Here is a 27,616-nt window from a genome sequence, read left to right on the forward strand (position 1 = left end):
GCGTATCTTAAAAGTAAACGAAGTAGTTCTGAACTGAGCTGCTCGAATAAAAATACAAACTGTTGCTTAAATTTTTTTTATGCGTTTTAATTTAAACTAAAATAAATTTGGAGACAGATAACACAATTCTTATGCCACAAACTGTAATTTTTTAGCATAAATTGCAAAAGAATAGTAAAACACCAAGTGATTTTGAATATATAAAATACAAGAAACTAGCAAAGTTAAATCTTTAATAACATTTTACATACCAGGAGAAGAACTAGTTTCCTTAAATGTTGTACAATGAACTATTAAAACATAGGCAGGTCCAAACTAAAGTAAACTAAAAACGTTAGGTTGAATTCTTCTATATAAAACTTTAATTACTTTCCGTGTTTTTTAGAAACACTTTTAAATTCTAAACCCCTTTCTTAATTTTTAAGATCAAATACTTTGTTTAATGCAGTTGCACGAAAGCTAAAATACCTTGGTTCAGCAGACTACTGAAAAAAGAACCCTGTGTTGACAAGATTATTTTTTTTTTAGGTTCGAAATATTACTTTTGTAAAAATATTTTATTGTTACAAATTATATTAAAACTTATGAACAACTAATAATAAAGGATATCTAACAATTAAGGCCTCTAAAAAAACCATCTTTTTCAAATACTTTGTGCACTGCAAGAAAGTTGATTACTTCGGAAAACCGATGTTAAAAATAAAACTATTAATTTTATGTAAAAACAAAAGTTCCGTAATTTAAAAACAAACCATAAGTATCCGAGTAGAAAACAACTATGAAACTATTAGTAAAAAAGATAAAACAAACTATTAAGTTGTAAAGACACTAAGTTGTCTTTCATAGTTATGCCTTGATCACAAGACGAAATATTATCTATGTATAAAACATAAAAATATATTCTTATGTTATAAAAAACTATATAAAAATCCAAACAAACTAGTTTATACTTCGTGTTTTAAAAGAGCGATATTATGACACAATTTAAAGAGAAAGAACTTTCGACGAAAGACAAAGAGCGAAATAAAAAAAGTTAAAAACTTTGTTATGGTTTAGTTGAGCAAATCAAGTCAATAAAAAAAATGTTAGTCTTAATAACTGGTTAGTTATGGTTTTTATAATGTAATATATTTATCTAACTACTCTCTGATAAACTTAGCAGCCTTGAAGTAAAGCACCAAGCAAAGTTGAGTCGACAAAGTTTTAGTAACTTTAGTACAAATATAACATTTAGTGTAAACAGCTAAAAAAATTAAGCAATTAAAAAAACTTTTAAGTATGTACGTATAACTGGTTTGATTAACAATAACAAGTTATAATAAAAGAAAAGTGTTAGTTCAAAGATTAGTTCGTATCCACACAGTAAATTTTGATCATTAAGTTCAAACAAAGGGACTTGTTGTCAGGATTAAAACTATAATACAAGAAACGCCATGATTATAAAACTGAAGATTGATTTTAACAGCGATGTTTTGAATATTTGTTATATGAATCATAGTCGAATTGAAACAATAAAAGTAAAAAATATTTTTAAAACTCAGTTTGACAACGGGAACTTAAAATGGTTAATAAAAAAAAAACGCTTTTCAAAACTTTTTTTAAAATAAAATAATACGGCTTAACTATACTTTGTAACCGTACTTTTAAATATTTAGTTTTATGTATGTTTTCAATATACTTTAATAAAAATATTAAACTTTCCCTGGTCGCATTTCTATGTCAAGTAAGAATTGAACTATCTACTTTTGCTTCTTTCCTTTTTTCAAGAAACTCAACGGACGCTTCTTTTTCTTCTTTGCAGATGTCGCGGGCTCACTGTTGGCATTGTTTTCGTTTTTCGGCGGGTGAAAATTGCCGATGTCGGGGTTTTCATTGGCTGAAATGGCAGTTTGGAAGGATACGCGGGTGGTTTTGGTAGCAGGCTTGTTCTGCTTGCTTGCCTTCACTTGCGCTTTCTTCAGAGAATCTTCTGACACTTTGTCACTATCTTCTTTCGATGCGTTGTCACATGTTTCTGCAATACACATTAAATAAAGTATTTAGTTACCATGAAAATTTTGGTTAAGGAAAAAGATTGTTTTTTTTTAGTTTACTTTTAAACTGAAAATATATTTTCTTCTAGAATTAACAAGATTCAAATGTACATTTATAAGTCTCAATGTAAAAATATTATATAACTAAATATATATATATATATAACTCAAGGAAAGCATTTTTTAATTCAAAAAGACTTAGTAAAAGTTATTATAGACTTCATTAGATACTAATTAATATTTTTTACTAATACCTTAAAGAATAGTAGTTTTATTATTGTAAACAAGAATGAGTTATGTACTGTTTTAAAATATGGTAAAACTATTTCGCGTCGGAAACTACGAAAGTAACAGGTAATATCTTTAAAAGTCATGCTAAAACTTTTACCAAAACTTTTGAATTTTAATGTTCACTAGCTTTCATATGAAAAACTTTTATAGACTTAATAAAAATAAAAGTTTATTGACACAAACCTTGCTGAACTTCTTTACCATTTCCATTAACAAAAACTTCATCTCCATTTTTGTGTTCTTCAACTTCTTCTGTAATAATTCCATTTTGTTCCTTACAATTATCATCTCCGTTTACTTTTGAAGACTTAGCTGAGATTTTCAAGTTATAAAGGATTCAAATTTTATTAATCAACGTTAATGCTTTAGGTAAGCTATACAATAGACTAGCTTTAGATTTAAAATTAGCTATATTTCATTTAGAGTATATAAAATTATAACTAATCAGATCTAAAAATACTATATACTGCACATTTAGCAAAGACAAGATTGAAACGTTATCCCAACCAGGGGTTAACAGTTAGTGCAGGGGTTCCCAACCAGGGGTGCGAGGCAGCATTCCAGGGAGTGCGAGATGGCTTTTTATTTTTGTATGATAAATAAGGAGATTTTCACTCTCTGATAAAGTTTATAAAGTACAATTTGTTATAAAAAGAAGTTGGCGCTAATTTTCTGAATAAATTAATTTTTTTAATACGTCATGAGCAAGAGCGCTTTTCTAGAAGTAAATTCATTTTACTTATTTCATTTAATAGCTGTTAGTTTCGAATTAACATTTCAGTAAAGCTTTCTTGGAGTTTTACACCTGTGAATTTTAATCATCTGTTCTTTAAATATTTTATTTTCTAAACTGGCCATTAATTGTTTAAAACAGTTTATGAGCTAGCATCTATTTTAAGTGTAATACTTAGATAAAATTAGTATCTTCAGCAGGTTTTTTATTAGCTGTTAAGAACATGTTCTGTTAAGTCTATTACATTTATAATGTAATCTTTTATTAAGCTTAGTTGTGCAGAAAGTGATGCTTAAAGATTTAACATCAGTAAATTGTAAAGTTCACAGCATTTACTGTATGTTATACCATATAAAAAAAACTTGTTTTAGCTTTAGTGAAACCAATTTTTATAGATCAGCAAAAGTATTCAATGCATCAACGTTACTTCTATTCATTCCTTTTTTGAACATAAACCGTTTATTCATTCTTTTTTGAACTAAATTTACAAGTATTTTATTTTTGATCAACAAAAAACATCGGCGAAAGTCAGCAGAGCAGAAGCCTGGTCTTTCGTTTGCCGTGAGACAAGCCCAAGTTTAACAATAGGGTTGATCACGCCAATTCGATCATCAGACCACAAGTTTCGGTAGACTGAGACCGGTTTCGTCCTTATTAGGACTCATCAGTCAGTCACAGCCGAAAAACTTGTAGTCGTCAATCTACAAACGGTTTATCATGCTTTCACATGAATCAACCATTGGCTAGCAATGATCAGTGACGTCAGCATTGTCATTTGCCGTGCAACGTTTAAAACATTGTCCACTAAGCAAGACATCTGGCACGCTCGTTTTAGTACGATCAACAAAAAACATCGGCGAAAGTCAGCAGAGCAGAAGTCTGGACTTTCGTTTGCCGTGAGACAAGCTCAAGTTTCTAGTTAGTCACTGATCATTGCTAGCAAATGGTTGATTCATGTGAAAGCATGATAAACCGTTTGTAGATTGACGACTACAAGTTTTTCGGTTGTGACTGACTGATGAGTCCTAATAAGGACGAAACCGGTCTCAGTCTACCGAAACTTGTGGTCTGATGATCGAATTAGCGTGATCAACCCTATTATTTTATTTTTGTTAATATAGTACAATATCATAAAACTTAAAATACTAATTATTAATTAATGAAATCAATGATTTTAAAATAAAAATATTAATAAACATTTATAGCATATAGTGTTAGGGGTGTGAGATCAAATAAAGAGACTTTAGGGGTGCGGACATCAAAAAGGTTGGGAACCACTACGTTAGTGCAAATCAATGTCAATGTGCAATCAAACCTTTCTTCGCTATGTTGTCATTCAAAAATAAAATTATTCAATAAAAGATTGTGAATTATCTAAGGATGAAAACTCCTTTATTTGAGAGAAAGAAAACAACCAGGAAGCGGTCACAAGCACGAGTTGAAGTAGAACGCCATCATATTGTTTTTAGGTCGAGACAAAAACTTGGCAAAATACAAATGAACCACAAAATTTTCAAATTGTTAAAAATTTTGTACTCGTGCATGTCAGCCATAAAGAGCCATATAATGTCTCACAACCGAAAAATGTTAGAGGACAAGAAATAGAAATAAAAGCTATGCGACTGCAGAGATAAATGCATGGTGGATGGCAATTTTCACCTAAAGAGCGACAGTGGTAACATCGGAGAACAGTAAGCAATATATAGGGTCAGATTTATAGTTTAAAAGTAGCTACACACGGTATAAATGTTCCTTTAAAAACAGCAAATACAATTTAAAACTATTCTTTCAAAACATTTTTGGGACTTACAAAATAGAAATGAAGATTTTAATACTAACCAAAAAATTTTAACACGGAAAAAAACGAATTTAACTAAAACACGGCTTTGTACACTTTGTAATACAGATACAATTAAAAAATTACTTAGATAATAGTTTTTAGTAATCGCCAAAATTTTTATAAATTTACGTAACTTTGAACTTTAAAAAAATTTAGTGTGTTTACTTTTGAAATAATAAATCTAATGACGTAAGGATGCTTAAAAGTTTTAGCTTAATTTATGGTCACTTTGACTTATGATTTATGTCATTATCTATTTCAGTGCTTCTGAAATGGGGTTCCGCGAAGCCTTTCGAAATTTAAAAAAGAACATTTATTTAATTAAACATTTTATGTAAAATTAAAATTAGGGGTTCCGCGGAAAAGTTGAACTTTGGAAAAGGGTTCCGCCACTAGAAAAAGGTTCAGAAGCACTGATCTATTTAATAAATTTACTAATGAACAATCCTACTTGTTAGGATAAAGAAACAATTGTATCAAAAATATAAGATTTTTATAAATAACATATAAATTCATATTAAAAATTAAGTATGTTCTATTATAATCAAAACTAACATTTATAGTTTTACATTAAAAAAAAACTTACAAGTAGAATTAATAAGACTTTTCTTGTAACTTTCAATATCTTCCTTGCTAACTTTAGAAAATGGGTTCGGTGGGCCAGCCGCTTCAACAAGACTGTATTCGATTCCCTTTTCTATTATTCCCTTGCTAGCAGTTGTTATTTGGGATGACTAAAATAAAATTTTCAATGGTTACGAGTTTGATTTAAAACCACAAAAAAAAGTTACTATATATAAAATACATGTACAACTAAACACCCATTTGTTTAGTTCACTCAAGTCAAATTCAAAATTTTTAAATCAACGTTTTTTTCATAAATGAATAAACTAAACTTATAAGATCTTTGTTAAAGTATAAAACAAAATGTTTCTTTCGAATCTTGTGTTTTTAACAAGTAACATTACAGATATAAAGATCGGAATACAAACATACATTAAATTAGTGCAGAGTAAAATACTACACAAAAGTAAGTCTATCTTTACTTTAAAACAGAAACATAAAATAACTATTTTTAAAAAAGTGCCATTAAGTTAAGATTAAAGTTTTAATTCTTAGGTGTTTTGTTTAATATATAGAGCATCATTTATAGTACAACTTGAAATTATTTTTACTTCAAAAGTACGGAAAAAACTTTAAAAGGTTTATGTTAATGAAAATGTGAGGTAATGTATGTAATATTAAACTTTAGCCTAAAATGAGTAAATTATGTAATTTTTAAACAATCAATTTACTTCAGACAAGATAAAATTTTAACTTTTACATCCGCGTTAAGAAGTTAATTACTTATTTTAATTAAATACAAATCAGAACACTTTCACTTTTTACTATGCTGATAGATTATACCTTTTTCATTACAAAGTAAAAATCTTATAAAATCAATAAGTTTCGCCTACATTTTATCAGATTCTGTATGCTATCATCTTGAAATATAATTTGAGTATTTTATTTATAACAACTTAATTTGTTTATTTACAAGAAATTCGATTACAAAAAATGCATATACAACAACTGTAGTACTATTTAAACAATTTATAACATGTTTGATTTTAAACAGATAAAACTATAGATATCATTAAAAAAAAACTATGTTAGAATTTAAAATAGGTTAGAATACGGAAAAGTTGCAAAATAAAATTTATTTATTTACTTAATTTATCATATATAGTAATTACCTATTAAAATCATGTATAGCATTCCATCAGTTACAAAATGTACTTAAACTAACGTTTTGCTTGGGTGCAACAGATTGTAACAGCTGACTTTGTGGTCCTGAAGTATTTTTGGTTTTAACAGCTTGACCTCTAATCTGCATTGAAAAAGTTAAATTAATTTCATTAAAAAATTTAAAATGTAGCTTGTAGTTTTGTAACATGAAAATTTAAAACAGTTAAGAAACAATGTGTAATTTACAGCGAACACTTACACTATTTCTGGTTGCAGCAACTTCTCTCGGGTCGGTTCCGGTTGGCACGAACATGTTTGGTTTTGTTTTCATGGATTGACCACCCGCTGCTGTTGACGGACTGTTGGACCGCAACCACTAAACGCGACCACATGTTTAGCTTATAACATAAATCATAAAAAAACAATTGACAAAGGTTTAAATTGAGCTAAGATCGATAGCAAGCAGTTACAATTTTACAGATTGTTTTGTAAAAAATTATAAGTTGACGAGGCATAAATGTTTTATAACTTTTATGCTTGAAAACCAACTTTAGTTCTGGCAGTAGTTTTCGGGCTGTGATCGCCATTGACGGAAACGTTGGGGGAGTTTTCGTGAGTGTCGACTTTCGTGTACATGTTAGGAGAGTTCACCCACCTGCCTGAAGAGTCCACTTTACGCAAGTTTCCACATATTACTGTATTTGAGAAAACTATTACCAAAAAATTATACTTCAATTAAAAAGTGATCGAAACTTTATATAGTGAATAAAACTATTGTACCTTAACTTTTTCTAATACAAGTGTGTTGCCTTTTTTTTTGCAAAAATAAACGAATTAAAAACTATTTTGAAATATTTAATAGTAGAATTTTTTTACTAGCTTAATATGAGTAGTTTTTAAGATTTGAAAAAGTAAGAATTTAATCTGTCAGAAAAGAAACAAATTAATGCAAAGTAATAAAAACCAATAAAAACTTTTTTATGGGTTAAATTACCATAGATATCAAAAAAGGTAGATATCCACTATTTTAAATTATATAGAATGAAAACTATAAAGTTAACTACATAAAACAAAGTATTACTTATGCTTGAAAATAGTGCTTTTATAATCTGCAACAATTATAGACTTTGCTGTGGAATATGCATGTTTATGCTATTAAAGTATAACTTTACCTAAAAAAACTACAAACTTTCTATGGTATTCTTTTTCTAATAGTATATAAAACGAATAAAAAAGTTAAACCTATTATTTACATTGATTTTGATAATATTTTAAAAATTCAAAATAATTTTGTTATTTTAACTTTGAATAAAGTCACTAGTATTTTTAGTTTTATATTGTTGGTTGTAAACACAACTTTAAAATAATCTTAATAACTACATTGATAAGCAATTTTAATTTAAACTGAACGCGTCAAAAAAAAAAAAATAAAACTAAATAAACATTTTAAGTACAACAAAGTAAAAAAAGAATGATATAGGAATGAAATTTCTTGAAAACATCTAAATAGAGTTTATTTAAACTTGCTTTGAGGTTACGAACTTTAAATTTATTGTTATGAAGGTAAGTTTGGAAGTTTTCAACGTTTTTAAAAGTTATAGACTCATTAAAACAAATAATCCTTAATATTCAAATTATCAAAACTTGAGTACAGTCTGAAATGTCTAGTTTTAATTTTCTAGATAGCCTAATGAAACCTTTGTCCTAGTACCACTTTAATTTTGAAATAAAAGGGATTTTTATAATTTAAAATCTTTCATAATAGATAAGTACTATGGAAAGTAAATGCATGTTAGTAACAAAAAACTTATTTTACTTAAATTTTCTGCGCATACACATGTCTTTCTTTATTAACTAGTGAAACATTGCTAGTATTCACTATGTTGAGAGCAATAAATGTAAAAATAACAAAACAAAATCAAACTAATAGTTTATATATATATTTTTTAAATATCAAACAAAACGAAAACAAGTACTTTTATAAACATCTTTTCTTACTGGTGTCCTGAAAAAATCTTCAGCTTACTAAAAAATAAAATTCAACATTTTATCATACGTTTTTATTATAATCCTTTTTATATATAAATATGACTACATTGAGAAAAAAATATTTTTCATCTGGTTTTAAGCGTAAGTTTTTTAAGTGGTAATTATTTTAATTAGTATTTGATTTGTACGCACTTTTGAAGTTTAATTTATATACCTTTTCGGTAGATAACATTGTTATCGTAAAAAGTTTTAAATAAAATTTTTATATCAACATTTGTGTGAGTTTCGTTCAAAATATTTTAAACTACGTTTTATCATATCTGATTTCTATTAATTACAATATCTTAAGGTGTAAAAACATATAAAAAAAAATAGTTACATACTTTCGAGGTCTTCATTTGACAATTGGGAATTTCGAAGAGCGTTTTCTTTTCCTGAAATTTGTTGTTTGGATTTGGTCTTCAACATTTCTGGATTCTTGTAAGGGTAACCTGATCTATATCCCTAAAACGTTTGCAACTTTTTATTGAAATTAAAAAAAAACTATGCTTTTAGAAAAACCTATCTTTTGATAAAAATTAGGTGGCATTATTTTAAAACAAAATAAAAAGCAACATTAAATTCATAAAAACTAATTCACTAGAAACTAATTTTTAAAAGCCGATTCTAAGACTTTTTAGGCTTTTATTAAATCTATTAATCTGAACTATTTTAATTGCTTATTCAATTAAAACGAATGGTTAATCCTTAAACACAGATCTCTCCAAACAAATACAATAAATAAAAGTCTGTTGTGTTAACTTTAAACTTTATGAATAGTTTATTGATTATCATTGGAGTTTATTTTATGTTTCAAATGAAAACTTAACAAGGGAATTAAATAATCTTCTTGATACTATAAACAAGGGAACCAAAACTTGGTGTGTTTGAATTTAACAAACACACCAGCTATTAGTTTTTAAAAGGGAGCTAAAGCAAACTCTTTGTATTGGTTAAATTATAAAAAAAAAACTTATCTTGAAATGGTTATATTTACAGTTTACACTTACTAAAAATTAAAATTATATTTTCCTATTAATTATTTTTTTCCTTTTTTGGAAATAAATGTATTTTTTGGTTTATTTTAACTTAATAACTAAATTAAAAATTGTTAATAACTAAATTTAAAAAATATGAGTTGTATTTTCCATGACTACAATTGTGTAAAATTTTAGTAGTATCACCTACTTAAATTTATAAACTTTATTTCTATTTGTAAGTTTAGTATTAACAATAAATCTATTTCTTATAAACATCCTATAAAAACAAAGATTAGAATAATGTTTCAGGCTATTTTAAAAGAAGTATTGTTTTACTTTACAATTTACAATTATTAATTAGTTATAGGACTGTAAAAAAAAATATTAATAAAACTTGAGTAGATACAAAATATAAAATAGGTAACTTAAATGACAAGACTTGCTTTAAATATTATTTAAACAATTCAAACTGCCCTGGATAGATTTAGGGAGTGGCAACCTTTAATTAGCCTACTAATTTAAATTTTATAAGGTTGGCAACTCTTGAAAGAATATAATAACAATTTAATTTACAATAGACTAATCTTATAAGTATGAGTTTCGTGGTAGATAATTTTAAGTACATTTTTTTATTAGTAGTGCGTACCTATATATATACAATTACATATTGTTGTACAACTAATAAATGTACTACGGTCAGTATATACTTGAAACAGACTTGTTTTAGAAACATTTGCAAAAAAAATTAAAGCTTTTAACACACAAGGAGCTTCAAAAAATTGATGTTTTTTAACGCCTACAATTACAAGGGGCGTTTTTTATTTTCATGTTTGCTTTAACATTTGCATAATAATTAATGTGTGTTCGAAAAGATTCGGTTTAAAAACTTTTTAAATTTATTCTTTATTTTGTAAAAAGTGTTTAATAAAAAATAATTTTAGCTTTCATATATAGGCCAATGTCAATTTTTTTAATATTTATTTTGGACTTCCCCCTAAGACCTTAACACACATATTTTTTTTTAATTTTTAACCTTATTAAAATAAACAAAGATTAAGACGAAGAAAATTGATTGAAAATATAAAAAAAGTTCTAAAACAAAACTAAGTATGTGTTTATCTGATCGATAAAAAAATAAAATTTCATAGTTTTGCAGAAAAAAATAAGCTAGTTTGAGATTTAAAAAAATAGGTTTTCAAACTAGCATGAATAATCATAAACTTTCAATAAGTTTCAAACTACATGGTAGTTTTGAAAAACTTTAAAACTAGCCTGAGTAAACGGAAACCCTTTAATAGGTATAAGTCATGTATATTTTAGTTATTAATAAAAAAATTGTGATTGTAAGTATTTTAGTTCAGTTTTGTAACGTTTATATTTCATTTAATGTTTCTTTAAATTAGGATACATACATATATTTTATATAAGTATAAACATGGTGGAACAGAATAATCTCAAAACTTTTTTATGTCATTAATGACTTTTTTTTCAAAATGATCCTAAGTGCATACAAATTATAAACATAAAGAAATTAAAATCCTTATAACATAAAACCTATTCTTTGATAAGCCCTTCAATAGGATTTGATTAGTTGAGATCGTTGTTTTTAAAGTCTAATAGCTTTTAACATGGTATAAATTTTTAATTAAAATAATATTTTTATTGAAATCTATGGCTGTATATGACTATTTGATATTTTTCTTAAAGATTTTTAAATAATATTTTTTTTCTACTTCTATTTCGGTCTCTACTGCGTAGATCTTAGCATCAAGTACAATTTTCATTCATTATTTTTTTAATTTTGCAACATGTTTTTCATCCATAAAAGTATTTATTTGAAAAACTCCGTACCGTCTCAAAATAATTTTAAAACTGAGACTAATTAAACTGTACTATATTATTTTAGTTTTCAGAAGTTTTCACTAACCATGTTATCAAGCATTCTAACTATTGCTTCGAATTCAATTTCGCCTATTTTCCATCTAAGAGCACTTTGCGAAGCTTGTGTGCATTCTTCCGACTTTTGTTGTTTTTGTGCGTTTATTTGGTGTAACTTTTCTGATTTCAACACACACATAGCTCGGATCTGCAATATTTGTAAAAACAAAATTACGAAGTTTATAAGTATAAAAAAAAAGTTGGATTGTATTTTAGTGTCAAAAACATGTTCAGATTAAAAACATTTTATGATAAAACTATAACATTTTTATTATAAAAACTTATTGACCAGTATCTTCTTACACTTATGTTTTAAATTTCTTTTAATAATCACTTACTTGAGTAACACAAGCATGGACTGCATTATTTAACAAATAAAAAGCCTCTTCTACAGTTTCTCCACACGTGACCATTCCATTGTTACGCAACAACAAAACCTGAATTAAAGTTAAAAAAATTAAAAAAAACTTTAAGAAAACGAAACTTTAACCATAACTAAGCTTTAAGACTTTGAAATTTTGTAATGTCTCATATACGTTAGTGGTATTATCAATAAATTAGATTGTGTAGTACTTATTAACACAATGAACATTTTATAATTTATAAAGGTTGTTAATGTGTAATACTATTTGTTAAATTTATACTGTTAAGTATTATATCAAAATTAAATTCATTTTTTAACTTTGGATTGTACAAACTATAGCTGCATTCCAGCACTAACTTATAGATTGCATAAAGTTAAGAATTATAGATAATAGATCAGTAGTTATCATTATTTATTTTCTAAAAAATAATTGATGTGATGGTGTCAACCCTGATTGCTGACTAAATGTTGGTGTAAAAGAGCTTTTTTTGGTTACCTAAAAATAAAATAGCCAAATATATGAAGATTTTGGCAATTTTTAGCTAATCTACAAGTAGAAACTTTAAAATATTTTTCCCACGTAGCTACTACCACTGTGACATTTGAAATAGAAACAATATCACACATAACAAATGAAACACCTTTGTTAATACAACTAAACAGTCAGAAAAGATGTTTGTTTAACCAATAAATGATTTAGTATCATTTAAATTTTAGTTTTCATTTTTTATTGTGGCTACGTGAGAAATACAATTCAAAAGTTCTACATACATTTATACCAACACATGATGTAAATTATCAGAAAATAATTGAATATTACCACATCTAAAACCTAAAAAAAACGTTAGTTACGATGAAGGTTTCACTTACTTTTGTTGGAGTTTTGTGAGTAATCAGAACACAATTAAAAAATACTAGCTATCAAAGTAAAACTTAGATTGTATGTAAAAATACGTTTTATTTAAATCTGTGAATGGGAAAAAGAATAAATAACTTTCAATACTATTTTAGTTTAAAAATCTATTTGTGAAAAAATCATTTTGCAACAAAAAGTACAAAGTATATATTTGTTATCTGTATGACAAAAGTTTAAAATAAATACGAACTTTGAAAGGAAAAATTAAACTTGAATATAAAAGAATAAATTCGAGCAGCACTTGAGAATTGAAGCCTATCGTTATGCACTGATCAATAATAGTTTGCATTGATGAGAATGGCTCAAAAGCTGTCCCCAGTAATTGCCTAAATGTCACAATTTTCTCCTATTTTAAAAACTCAAATGTGCAAGCATTTAAAAGCTAAATTTTTAAAGTTTAGCTAGAGTGTTAACTAACAAGTCTTCTGAAAGTGACGTTCTTCACTTTAAATTTAATTAATCAAACAACAATCATTTAAAGTTATCAAAAAAAATTCATGTAAATTGAGTTTTTTTTTATTTGTAAAGCAATAAAGTAACAAACTTAAATAAAACTTATTAGCTCTATACATCAAAAAAATTACAATAAAATAGTTAGAAGTAAAAGCAGCTAGAATCAATTACAAATACAACAAAAGTCTAAAACTATTTATAAACTATATTAAATCCTTTATGGTTAAGGAAAAAAAACTATTGTTAAACAAAATAAAACCGCAAAACAATAAATTTAAAGCGAAATGAAGAAATCGTAGCAGAGTGAAGGGAGAATTAGTGAAAGGTTTCTATGGCTACTTCGTTTTTTCACGACTTAAGCGCAATCAATAATTTATGTAATTTATTTCTGCAGAAATGTAAGGCAAATAAATATATTAGAAATTTTACAGTGTTTGCTTATAGATATAACAAATTTTATTAACTACTTGGTGACTAACTACGTTCACACTTTGTTAACTTTTTTTTGTTATAATTTGTTAGAGATATTGAAGTACTTTAAGTTTAAAACCAGAATATAGGAGAATTATTTTCATTCATTTAAGTAATTGTACTACAAACTCTGAGTAAAACTTTGTGATAAACAAAAATAAAGTTTGTAAAACTTCCTGTATTATTAAAACTTCTCACATTCTAAACGTAATTAGATGTGAATAAACAACTTATTTACCTTTTCTAAAAACTTTGGTAAATAAAGTTTTGTATATCAACGTTTTATTAAGTCAAAATATTTATCACGATAAAAAATGATACTCATTGTGTTATTATTAATAACCTTGCTAGTAGGCCCCAAACTTTTTTGTAACGATTTTCTTTCTTTCTGTGAAGTCATATTGCCAGTGCATGAGTGTGATACCACATCACCCAGTAGCAAGGCTTCAGTACATAAATTCAGAATACCACTTTCAAGACAAGAAACCTAAAAATAAACATAACAATATCGCATTTAATTACACAAAATACTGTTCAGAAATTAGATTTGTTCCTTTTTTTTAATTATTTTTTTTTGTAAAAATAAGACTAACAGTTTAAAAAGAGTAGCCGACTTACCAATAAACCAAAATTACACTTATCTTTAAAAAAATTATAGTCAACTAATTATGATAATTAATAGTATTGGTTTTAAAAATTTGGAAAAATTTATATAATAACTATATAATATAAATATATAATTAAATTTATTAATATAAAAACTATATAATAAATAAAAGATATAAAATGAAAACTTTTACACATAACAATAAAAAAATTAACAACAATTTTATTAAAACACAATAAATCTACCGCTAGTACGTCAGGTGTTTTAACATGAACAATGCAGTGGATATCAGGTCTTGATTGGTAAATGGCAGAATACAATTGGAAGTGTGCTGGATTTGAGGTCAAGTTGGTTGCACCCTCTTGTATTAATTCGCCTTGCATGTTTACCTGCAAAAAACCGGAATTCAAAGTATGAATTTAAAAAGTTTTTGGAAAGTATGAAATATCAAACTTATTTACATTGGATATTACAAAATTTGATTAATTTGAAAGTAATTTAACTAAAAGTTATTGTAAAGTTGTACAACAAAGGACAATTTTATAAAAACTGTTTTCGATTTAAAGAGCAGCTTTAAATTTTGATTCATACAAATTAAACTTAAACAAAAAAAAATAGTTTTCAAGAATTAAATATAAACTAAACTCAAATAAAACTTTAAAACACCCATAGACACTTCTAGGAAAATTAATTATAAATTTTTTAAATACAATTATTTAAACATTTATAAATTTTATTTCAAAGTAAGAACTTTTAACGTTAAAGCTTTGACTAGTCTAAAAAAATAATTGTATAAAACATTATATCCTAAATATGAAAAAAGTAACATGTACTATAAATAGCAATTATGTAATTACAGTTGACAAATCAAATATACGCAAAAAATCTTGTTGACGGCCAGCTCGCCTTTGTTTGCATAATACAGTACAAGTGGCCGCTAGGTGGCGTTAAAAGTGATCAGCGGGTTTTTCAAATAAACCATTGTAATATTTCATTGTATTTTTCCCTATTTTTGTTATGCGTCAAACAGAGTTTAATAAGTTACTAATTGCGCAGAATGACTTTTTTGTGAAAAATTACAAAAACGCGGTTTTAGTGCAAATACTGACGCCAACTTAAACGGCTATCATAAAACAGTTTTATTATTGTAAATATGTATTTATAATGTTTTGATTGAGAAACAAAAATATAAATGCTTTATAACTAAACAAACTTTTATCAGCTTAGAAGCAGAAATTTCGTGATGTAGAAGTCCGTATGGACTGATGAGAAAATGTTCTTGTTCCTTGTTCAATCTCACCTGTTTTTGATTCAATATATATCTTTATTTTCATTTTACAAACAATTGCATTTTTAATATGTTGCCCGTGAATCGAAAAACTTTGACAAAATCGACTTTTATTTAATTTATTTTAATTTAATCTTATTTGTAATGATATATAAAAAGTATAATATAATCAGTTTAGAATACGAAAAAAATCTCACAATTTTCAAGTACTTATTTTTTAACTTTGACAACTTGTAAGCTATATACATTAAAGTTGTGCTTTTATTTAAACACAATTAAAAGAAACATTATTTATTTAATTGTTAATTCATTTATTATACAACAACTGACTTTCAGGTAGTAAAATAATTTCAAAACAAATATATATATATATAATAAAAGCATTTTTTTTGAAAACTTACACTGATATGGTCATGTAAATTATTATTCCACCCATGCAAATCGACAATTCTGTACAAAGTGGCTACTTTACACCGAAGTACTTTTTCCGTCTTAGAGTAAGTTGTGTCTCCAACATTGATGTCATTAATAGGTGAAACTCTTCCAACACCTTATATTTTGTTAAAACCATATAAATCAGGCATTTAAACTTGTTTTCAATAAAATGAGGTTACATTTGAATAACTAACCTGTTTGAACACATATAAATATATATTCCCAGTTTTTAACATTTAAACAACACGTTAAAGACTAAAAAAGGGCTCTTTGTAGGATAAAATTACTTTATTGATTTATGTTTAAGTCTATAACTTGTAAACGATTTTTCTTAGAAAATATTTTTTTTCCAGCAGGGTTGCCACTCTTTTAGTCAAAAAATCTTCCCTGAGTGACCAGAAACTTCCCTGAGATTTTTTTCAAATCCATAAAAATTTTGTTATTTATTAAAAAATTACAATGTTAATTCTAAGAATATTGAAGAACTAGTCACAAGATTAAAAAAATTCTAAATAAGCACTTAAAATAAATAAATTAACTTTTTTGAACAAAATATTGAAACTGGATTAACTAAATCTCATTCTAGATCTAGAAAAGTTTTTCTCTGAGATTTTTTTAAAAATCTTAAAACTTCCCTAAAATTTTAGAAAAAACCAAAACTGCCCTGAGTTAAAAAAAAAAAGAATCAAAATTCCCTGAGTTTCCCTGAGATTTTCTATAACTTGAAAATTCCCTGAATTCCCTGAGTGTGTGGCAACCCTGTTCAAGCTTAAAGTTTCTTGCATACTTCTGGATATTTATCATGTAATAAATTCTTCAAAAGTTCTTTTTGATTTAGTGTAGAAGATTTTATAAAAATTCATGACTTTATTATTCTGAAATTATAGTTAGAACGAACAAATTGCAGTATTTAAAATAAATAGTGGTGAAAGAAGTATTTTCACTTAAAAATAATCATAAAACGCCAATAAATGTATAAAACAGTCATGTTAGGCAAAGAAAATAAAATAACAAATCAATTTACTCGTCAAAAAAAAACCATTCTCATGAATTCTCAAACAAAAACTTAATTGATTTACTAAAGTATACTTAAACTCTTTTTTACAGAGAAATACTTTTCATTTGTTGATTTGAACATTTTATAATGATTTTAATCACTCTTCAGTAACTAATCAAAACTTTGTTTCCTAAATCAAATAATTTAGTTCTAATGAAAAAAGGTACTATAGAATATAGAAGACCATTAGATGGTAAGATCGCACAAACAGTCTTAAATATGTTTAAAAAAAACTAGGGTAAAAATTTTTTGGATACAATTTGATTTTTCAGCTATTAGAGACCAAAAATGTTTTGTTTGTTCTTTTTAAAAATAACTTGTTAAAACAAAATACAATGTTTTCTTTTGTTTTACTGACGTTGAATCGTTTTTATTGCTAATTATTAATTGGTATTATATCTTTGAATACTATTAATCTATAAAACATTATAACTATTTTATCGGTGATTTGATAAACTTGTCCAAAGAAATTATCAAAATACTAAATTTGTTGATATGTAGTTTTACAAAAGTAGAAACTAAAAGAAATTTTAAAAATTAATAAAAAATAAAATAAACTCAAACTGAATATAACTTAAATTCATGTAGATCAATTGTTTTTATTTTTTATTACTGTATTAATTTATAACTTTAAATTTTCGATACAAAATCAGCTTATAATAAAATCATAAATACATAAATAATTTGTAGAACTCACATCTAGTTAAAATTTTAAACAACAAAGACTGCGTTATAAAACAAAGGACAGAGGAACTAAATAACTTAAGTTTTTCATGTTAACCGTTTTGATAAAGTTTTCCTTTCGGAAAAAAATTAAAAAAATAAAACTTTAATTTAGGAGTCAAAAATTAAAAGAGCAAATATGAAACAAAAATTTTGCAGTGTAACAATCAAATTCTAAGTGCAAAGATAATCGATAAAACGCAAACGATACATGAAAGCTTGAAACAACAATTAATTTCAATCAATTTCGTGACAGAAAGTTTAAATTATGTATCTTTTAATTAATTAATCGTAATATCTAAATTCTGAAAACAAATATATCTATTCTGCACAAAATTAATACTATCTTGAAAACAAGAGTATTATGAAACAAAAAGTATGAGGAATCTTAGTCTAAACCACTATAAATTAGTCTATGTCATCCTTATTTTGTGAGTAAAGTTAAGAACCTAACAGCTTCAACACCACAAACTTGACAAAAGTTCAATGAGAGAAATTTAATCTATTAAAATAGGAAAAAAAATCTAAGAAGAATTTGAATAAGAGTAATAAAAAATTAAAACAAAAAACTTAAGTTTAACAATAAAAGTATCCAAACTAGTCTTGGTTTTGCAGAAAAAAAAAGATCTTCAAACTATATTAAAACAGACTAAGATGTTTAAATACATTTTCTTATATTTCTTATATTTTAAACTATCCTTAGTATTAGTAAATGGCAACCACAGATAAGCATTGTTATAAAGAGAATAACAATACTTTTTGTATTTCTTAGTTAGTTAGGTTTAAAAAACTCAAACTTTTAGTACTCTACTAGAAACATTATCCAACAAAAATTATTAAATGACAACAAATTAGGTATCAATATATATGTCTGAAGTGAATATATAAGTGACAAGCATTCATACAAGGTAACATCACTTATACATTAAAATGCTTAATAGATTTAACTTTTAATTTAGATTTTAAAAATGGTTGTATACACACATTTTGAATTTACAAAAACAAAACAATTTCATTAATTTAAGCTATCAGGTCAATTCAATGCAAGCTTGAGGTTTACCCGATCTATATAGGACCGAACTTAACCTAAAGTATAACACAAACTACAAAACTTTTCATGTTTTAATTTATCTGGAAAGTGAAAAGTTAACAATATAAAAACTATTTTAAATTTGTAAATAACTAACTAGCTTTTAGTCCTTGAATTCCTCTCATCTCACCATAAGCTTCTAAAACTGAAAAAATAATCTTCATTAAACTGTGAAAAAATGTTAAAAACATTTACAAATTAACATTATATTTTTATATAAGACCATCTGTTAGACATACATTTTAAAAGTATGCAAGTTTTAAGCAAAGCTAATTACTATTTTAGTAAGTAATTTTATTATTGCAACTAGAGAGTTCTTAACAGACAGGAGACTGACAATAAAAGGTTCTCAAAAGAGTTCATTTATGACCTAGCAGACTTCAAAATAAAGAATGCTGTAATATTGTTAAGGTGATAATACACAAAATAAAAACAATAAAATATTTATTATTAATATTAAACTAAAATGCAGTTTTAATCACTTTAAACTCTTTTTTTTTTTAGATTTGCTGACACAATAGGTTAAATAAAAACAATACTATAATTACACCATTAAAGTCTAAATACAGTGCTTATTCGCTTATCCGGACTTCACTTATCTGGACGCTCACTTATCCGGACAGTTTCAGCTAGAAGAAAGTTCAAAATTCTCGATTTAATTAATTTATATTAAACACTAACATTTCTGTATAATACAAATATTTAAGCTTTCATGCTGTAAGAAAATTTTAAATTGTTTCATAAATCCTACAATTTTGTTCTTTACTACAACGTAATAGTACTACTAAAGATTCTATCAAAACTATTTTATTTATCAGAAACCTTTGCATGTAAAGTAAGTCAGTTTGGAAATTTTTAAAGCAATGTTATTTAAAACATAACTTTTAGTTTTTTATTTAAACTTTCAAAGTATTTTTTATAGGTAATTAAATTCTGATTTTTTAGAAAATGAGTATATAACAGTTATTTTATGTTAGATTTTTAATTTAAACAACATTACAAAAGTTGTTAATTCATACACTTTTTGTTTAAGATGAGATGCATGACTATATATATTTTTTTCAAAGTTATATAGGTTTGACACACTTAACATACCAGATTTTAGAAATGGAAAAGAGTTCTAAAAAAAGAAAACGAGTTGCACTAACCATTAAAAAAAAAATAGAAGTTTGTAAAACGGTAAAAAACAATATGCCAAAGTTTTTTATAACCAAGCAGTTAAGTATAGGCAGGTCAACTTTGTACGACATTTTAAAAAATGAAGAAAAGTTTAATAAGTTTAAAGCAGAAAAGGAGGAGCTGGGATTAATTAAAGCCACAAAACCAAACAAAAACGTAGAGGGAGGCTGGTTTAAAAAGTTGGACAGCGCCCTTTATATCAGGTTTCGCCTGGAACGTCAGAAGGGTAGTCCAATAACTTGTCAAATATTCTTGGAAAATGCCTCTGAATTACACCGTTTAATTTAAACATTCATTCAAATTACAAATAAGTGAACATCCAAGGTCATTTTTAGCAAGCATTGTTCAAACTCATACCATTACAAGAAAAAATTGATTTTTTGTACTTATCCGGAACTTTGGTTATCTGGACATGTTTACAAAAAAATCTTTGCCAACGTGTCCGGATAAGTAAATAAGCACTGTACTACTAAAACTAAAAAAAAGATGAAAATGACTTTAGTAATTGGTATAAGCTAATATAGGCTTGTTTTAAGATACAACATGGTAATGTCAGTCATATAAAAGTACGTAGTACATATATAGAGATGTGATAATAATGCATATGTAAAACTTAACATAACTCACAATGCTTACCATAACTCACAATAAGACAGGACATATATTAAAACTGAATAAATACAATTTTACTCACCTAATTTTTTAAAGTATGAATTCTCAAAACCAGGACATGTCATAAAGAAGTTTGTATCTTTTGATCAAAACAAGTTTCTTTGTTGCAATAGTGCTATTGCGTATTTTCTAAGTTAAAAGTGCTGCAGAAGCTTTTTAATTTCTGAAACTGTTTGTGATTTCCTAATAACTTTTGTATTTCAAACTTTTTTTTAAATCTCAATCTATATTTTGTTAAATTAGTCCTATGTTAATTCTCATTTTCGATATTGCTATTGTATCCATGGACCTTTATGTTTTAAATTGTCACCAGTAGAGTCAAAGTGATACTTTATTTGATTCTAACAGATCTTACTTTATCGACATTGTTTGCAAACATTTCTTGCTTAAAGAGCAATATTTTTCTATTCGCAAAATGTACATCATTATCACATAATTGTTTTTGTAAATGTTGGACTGTGTTAGTACTATACTAGTATGCCAATTTATAGTGTAACAATAATTTTAATGCATCTGTTAGAAATATAGCTGTTGTTTCTATTAAAAACGTTCTGTAGTTTCTCGTCCTTTTTAAAGTGTTTGTCAATTATTTGAAGTTTTTTTTTTCAAAATGTTTGTTTTCACAATAAGGGGGGGTTTAAGAAAATAATATTTTGTTATTTATTTTTTTTTGGTATTTTCTTGGAATTTGTTTAAGCATTTTAAGTTATGTTTAAAATTGGATTTATTCAGTGTCTCTTGATATATAGACTTGGCATCAATGAAAGTAACATGTTTTAAGAGAGCTAAACTTTTCCTCCTCCAATTATTTATGTTAAGTTAATTTTAATTATTTTTGGATTGAAGATGTATTTATTAGTGTACTTAATACAAGAGTTTTCCTTTTGATATTGTGTATTATTAGCTAGATCTAATTTAACACCCAATATATTGAATTTAGTCATGTCAAGAAACATATTTATCTATTGAGTTAAAAAAAAACTTGACAGGAGGAGATTGAATTTTTTCTAAAGAAACACAACTACACTGTTTAACCGCAAAGTGGATTTTAAAATTGTAAATCTTATTCAAAAAGAAACCTACTTAACATAATTATTTTAAAGTCAAGTTCGGATATTGCTCTTTTTGACCTTTTTTTAATGCTCCTTAAGTATTTGTTATTATTATGACCAGCTCATCATCTCTATTTTATCCAACTTTTCTTATGTTATTTAGATGTTTTAAGCTATTTAAGATAAACCTTTTAAGTGCACAGCACAGTTCTCTTCCAAAGAATCATCTAATTATAGACATCAGAGCGGGATATTTGGTATTTTTTAACCAAAATATATCCTTGCTAAGGGTTTCACAGAAATACAATCAATAACTAGTTTCATTAGTTGGAAATGTTAGAAACATTAACAGCTTTCAAACTTAAAGAATATGAAAACACCACTAGCAAATAATAAATTTCGTTTCATCAAAATACATAATTTTTTTAGCTCAATTTTAGGAACTTATACTTTAAGATGTAAACTGTATTGGCTGGTATTTATTTTATTACACATTGCAACATATGTCTTGCCTTATTTTAATTTATGTTGAATTATCTATATAATAATCTAAAATCTATGTTAATGATTTGTTTAATTAATTTATGCTTATATTTCTAGCTATTTACATGTACTGTTCATGTACAATATATGCCTTACATTGTTTTATTATGTGTTAAAATATTTGGTATATAAAAGTTTAAAACTTTTGTTGAAATTTGTTTAGTATTAGTATATAAATAAAAAAAGTATTTTATAAATTTAAAAATTCTAAAAACACTTCATTTAAATGTTTTTGTTAAAGTTTTTTCTCTAAAAACTCATTAGGTTTAAACAATCGGAAGGAACTCTGACATCTGTTAACCTAATGGCGTTATAATGTATAAATCAAAGAATAGTGTGTATGGAACTGAAATTTATGGTTGTGAGTGCAGTTAAGCTTTAATTGTTTGGTGCGAAAAAATAATATTAGCTATTCTGACTACATTTGCGAAAACATTACTATTAATCTGTTTATTGTAATAAAAAAAAAATTAAGAAAATGGGCTAATAACTCTGTAAAAACTTTAGTGTGTTAATTTTTGAACACATTTCTAAATTTAGAATATAAATATCAAAAGTATATAAACTGCAGATATTTTGTGTAACTTTTTTAAAAGTAAAATAAAAAAAAGTTATACTTCAATTTAGTTTATTATATACAGCTCTAACAAATTAACAATTATTAAAAAAACCTTGAAAGTTTGATTGATGAAAAGGTGAAATAATTTTTGCAATATCTGAATCTATACTATTGCCATTCTTGCTTTTCGAATAAAGTACATCAGTAACAGCGTGTTCTAACTCTTCTTTAAAATACTGTTTAATAATAATTTGATAAACTATAAGAGAAAATGATTTATAAGCAAACAAATATATTTTCAATTGGAAGTTTAGATTAAAAGACTGTATAGTATTTGCCTAGCACACACTTTATAAAAAAACTATGGGTTTAATTAAATTATTTAACATGCTTTACACAAGAGACTCAAAGAAAAAACAAATGTAATAAATATTTTAATCACATAGTATATAAATTAAATATATAAAAATGTATAGTATTTATCAAGAAAACAAAAAAAAATAATGAAAAAATTTGAAAAAGTTTTACGCTTTACCATAATAACTTTCTTTAAAGTACTTGAAAATTTAATCATATAAGAGTAAACTTACTTAAAATCTTAAATAATTTAAGATCTTTAAATATTTAAAAAAATTGATCTGAATAAAGCAGCTTTTTAACTTAAATAACTTGAAAAAAAAAACATATCTTATAAATACTTGAAAAATATTTTTAATAAAATTAAAAACCACTAAAAAACATATATTTTAAAGTTTCTAATAACTACTTCTTAACCATAAAACTAGAAATATATAAAACTTACAGTTACAACATTGAAAAAAGCAAACTTACATTGTAATCAAATAATCAGGATAATTCAAAACTAATTCAATGATTAACTTTAAGACTGTTTGTTAAACAAACAAATTTAAAGAAGACTAAATGTCATAACATATGTAAATATATAGTACAAAATATATTCTTATGTATTGATAATTTTCTAAGGGTGATAAAAAATATAACAACAATACTCTTTTTGATGATGTACTATGTATTTATTTAGAAAAAAACTTTCAAATGTTGATGAAAAATCATAAAGTTAAGATTTTTTAATTACTAGATTGTCTCCACAAGTAAATAGATTACATTACTTCCCATTTTGTACTTACTAAATTCTAAAGCTCTACTGATGATAAATTATTTACAAAAACTGATTTTAGAACTTAAACTTATTTCGAAAAATACTTTAATACATAATATATTAATTATAAAGAGTATCTAATTAAAGACAAAATAAAAAAATATTATATCTTATATTGATTTATAAAATAATAAACTTCAAAATTTTTAGATCAGGGTTCCATAAACTTTTTTTTATAAGGCGTCCTTTAAAGATATGAAAAAATTATGACCCCTCAGACAAGATATCTCTAGAAACTACCCTGAAATACATGTAAGACCTTCATCATCAACTTCAGAATATCTAGTATAAGTTTCAAATTATGGCCTCATGGCCCTTTTTTGCAGCTTATGGCCCCTTAAATTACTGAAGTGGTCCTTAAGATGGCCATATAGCTTACTTTAGGAAACCCTGGTTTAGATTCTTTAGAAAATTACTTCTAATTTTTTTATATGTTTATTGGTAATATACATTTATTATATTATGTAAATTACTGTAAGCAAAAAGCATTTGAAAATAGTACTACTTTAATTCAACAAATCTAGACAATTTTATTTAACAGTTTATTTACTTTTTGTATTAATAAATTTAGAGTACTCAAAACTTTTACAAAAAAAAATTATAATTACGTTTTTAAGAAAACAGCTTTAATGTAGACTCGTTTATAAAATATGTAGATTGATTTATAAAATCAGTAAAGGAAGATGTTACTATGATTAAAACTGTTAACAGTTTTCTTATATAAGTTATTCTTTTGTTACAACTTTAAATTTATATGACATTTTTATCAGCTAATTTAATGGTTATACCATCTTAAATGTAGTAGATTTTAAATAAAAATTTTAATTTTTGCTAAACACCATTAAATTATCAAAGCAAATATAGGCAAGAGATAGCTTTCAAATCGTAGTTTAGTTAAAATTTAAGAAGTATAAATTTAATAAAGAGTTAAGAGATCAGATGTATGTTTTTTACTCACTTAGAAATAATCACTTTCAATATTTTTTATAAACTGCATAAAGTTGAGAAAATTTTTTTTCAGATGCTTTGAAATATAGCATTGTGTGTATATGTAATAAAGATGATCAGGAACAGCGGTTCTTAACCATTTTTTCATGTTTTACCCTTTTTTGGAAGTTTATTATCTAATTTATCCCTTTTTTGGAAGGTAATTACCAACTTTACTCCTAACATACAAAATAGTGTTTAATTTTGAGAAAATTTTTTTTTGAATTTTAAGCTTATTAAATATAAAAAACTATGAAATTTAACTTTAAAATAATGACAGGTAAATACTAATGTATAAATTGAAAAGACAACTAATAAACATTAATTTACATAAATTTTAACAAAGAAAATTTACCCGTAAAACAAGGGAATTTACCCCCAGGTTAAGAATTGCTGATCTAGAATGAACTAGATGAAGTGCAAAATTATAAGTTTCTTTTATTTTAGGAATGTCAAAAAATTTTAAACCATTAAAAATCTACTCTTAATTAATAGATATATATGTATTTTAAAACAAATACCTACTGGACTAGTTAGTAAGTTGGAAACTTTTTTCTTTTGTGACAGTATATTGACATCTTCATTGACTCCTTCTGACCTTTTAATTGGTTGACTTCCTAATTCTTGTACAATATCAATTTCATCGGGAGCACTCATACTTTCTTTATTTAAAATATTTAAAATTATTAGGCAAAGTGTTCTAAAATTATTTTAAAATTATTTAAAACTAAATAAATACACACAGTTGATAGAACTTAATTTCTTAGAATTTTTATTTACAATAATTTTTTTTTGCTACAAAAATTGATTTATTTTGTATTTATATTAGGATACTTATGTTATCAATTTTTTGAACTTTTTTTTATGGTGTAAAGGAGAACATAATTTGATTCAAATATATTTCAATGTGTTTCAATTCTTATAAAAATACTATTAGTAGTTTGTACTTGGAGGAAAAATAATTTATATTTCACAGCATTTTGTTTTACCTTAACTACATATAACTGAGTATAATTACATGTTTTATATTGTATGTAAACACTTTGTAAAACTACTTAAAATACACTCAAAAATGTAGTTTTAAGTTAAATTAATCTGTAAATTTTAAGCATTACTTAACTAATTTTGTTTACTTTGTTGTAAAACTGCATACATTAAATAAGTACATATTTTTTGAAATGAAAACAAAAACGACTTTAAGGAAAGTTTATTGAAACTTGAAAAGAAATGCATATGATCCAATTTTAATATTGAACTTTAATAACTTTATTCACAAAAAGATAGAATTTCTCATGTTTTATTTACTTGTATAATAACTATAATTTCAAAGTTTCTATTTCCAAACTCAGTGGTCAACACATATATAAAAATCAATTGTTAGCTTATAGTTGTGCATTTGCAGCATTTACCAACTTTTTAGCATTTTATTTTAAAAATATATCTACACTATGGTATAATGGCTTTTATTCTTAAAGGTTTGCAAGTTAAAAAACATAGTTAAAGTAAAATTTTCATTCGTAAATCATATGTTAACGACTTAGTGTTTTTAAAGATATTTTTTTTATCTGTTTGTATAAATTTGAAGTTATTTTTCATCTTAATATTTTATTTTTAATTTTTTTATTAAATAGAAAATAGTTCTTACTTAATTGTTATTAACTTAAAATGGTATTTTAATTTTTCGTACTGATTGAATTTAAATTGACCAATGTAACCAATCAGAAAAGTAAGACTGATGATTTTCGACCATTAAATAATAGTATAATAAACTAAAAATAAATAGAATAAATGAAATAGGTAGTCAGAAATTACTTATAGTAAAAAATTAAATTGATAGTTTTTTAATTACTTAAGAGCTGTAGTAAAACATAATTTTAAAAATTATTTGAAAATAATATTATAAAAAAACATAATTGGCTTATATTTTTCAACTACAAAAATGGATTACTGAAATTTGCTTTCAAATATTTACATATAAAATTTAGAAATTTTTTATTTACTTTATGTTTTAATTCATTAAAATACATAATGCTGAAAATCAGTTGTTTTTTCCTTGCAAATAAGTTAAAACTATTTAATTTCTTACCAAAGATAATAATTAGATTTTGTTGAAAGTTTTATAGTAAACTAAGCTTTGCTGTTTCGGCTTTACTTTTTAATTATTTTTGTTTATCTATTGTACGACAATAAAAAAGCGCTCAACTTATTTGGTCCTAGGACCTGATGCAGAAAAAAACCTTGTGGTTATCGAGTCGCACACAACTTGGAATTTGGTTGTCTTTAACGTCTAGTCCATGACATAACGATAAAACATATGTTATGTTCAATTGTTAATTAGCTTTGTTGGTTATCAGTGACGTCGCGTGGTATTTTCGTTAGGGGGGCATCAGATGTAAATCAAAGGTGCTTCTGATTGGCAAAAGTTTTAAGTTTTAAGTAAAATTTGTTTTAGATGATTTTTTAAAGGTT

The 27,616-nt window shown here is 25.3% G+C and overlaps 1 protein-coding gene across 1 annotated transcript; it reads right to left on the reverse strand.

Moving 5' to 3' along the window:
• Window positions 1-936: 936 nt before the first annotated feature.
• LOC145832035 (alpha-adducin-like) lies at window positions 937-25,842 on the reverse strand. The gene is made up of 16 exons (XM_082939405.1): window positions 25,673-25,842; window positions 23,093-23,216; window positions 19,073-19,120; window positions 16,072-16,220; window positions 15,596-15,682; window positions 14,628-14,771; window positions 14,119-14,262; window positions 11,910-12,008; window positions 11,561-11,719; window positions 8,998-9,118; window positions 7,175-7,320; window positions 6,885-7,001; window positions 6,687-6,767; window positions 5,484-5,631; window positions 2,508-2,636; window positions 937-2,014 (listed from the first exon to the last, which is right to left on the reverse strand). Exons 1-16 carry the CDS (start codon window positions 25,802-25,804, stop codon window positions 1,740-1,742), a joined length of 2,103 nt encoding a protein of 700 aa, XP_082795531.1. The 5' UTR covers window positions 25,805-25,842; the 3' UTR covers window positions 937-1,739.
• Between the last annotated feature and the right edge of the window lie 1,774 nt (window positions 25,843-27,616).

Source organism: Thalia democratica, chromosome 1, assembly GCF_965202585.1.
Source record: "Thalia democratica chromosome 1, ktThaDemo2.hap1.1, whole genome shotgun sequence".
Lineage (NCBI taxonomy): Eukaryota > Metazoa > Chordata > Thaliacea > Salpida > Salpidae > Thalia > Thalia democratica.

Excerpts from the sequence above, each read along its gene's own strand:
- LOC145832035 (XM_082939405.1), bottom strand. The coding sequence starts at position 25,804 with ATGAGTGCTCCCGATGAAATTGATATTGTACAAGAATTAGGAAGTCAA. Across the intron at positions 6,768-6,884 it reads TTGCTGCAACCAGAAATAGT|ATTAGAGGTCAAGCTGTTAA; the intron begins GTAAGTGTTCGC and ends TTTTCAATGCAG. Across the intron at positions 2,637-5,483 it reads AAGTCTTATTAATTCTACTT|CTAAGTCTTCAAAAGTAAAC; the intron begins GTAAGTTTTTTT and ends TGAAAATCTCAG.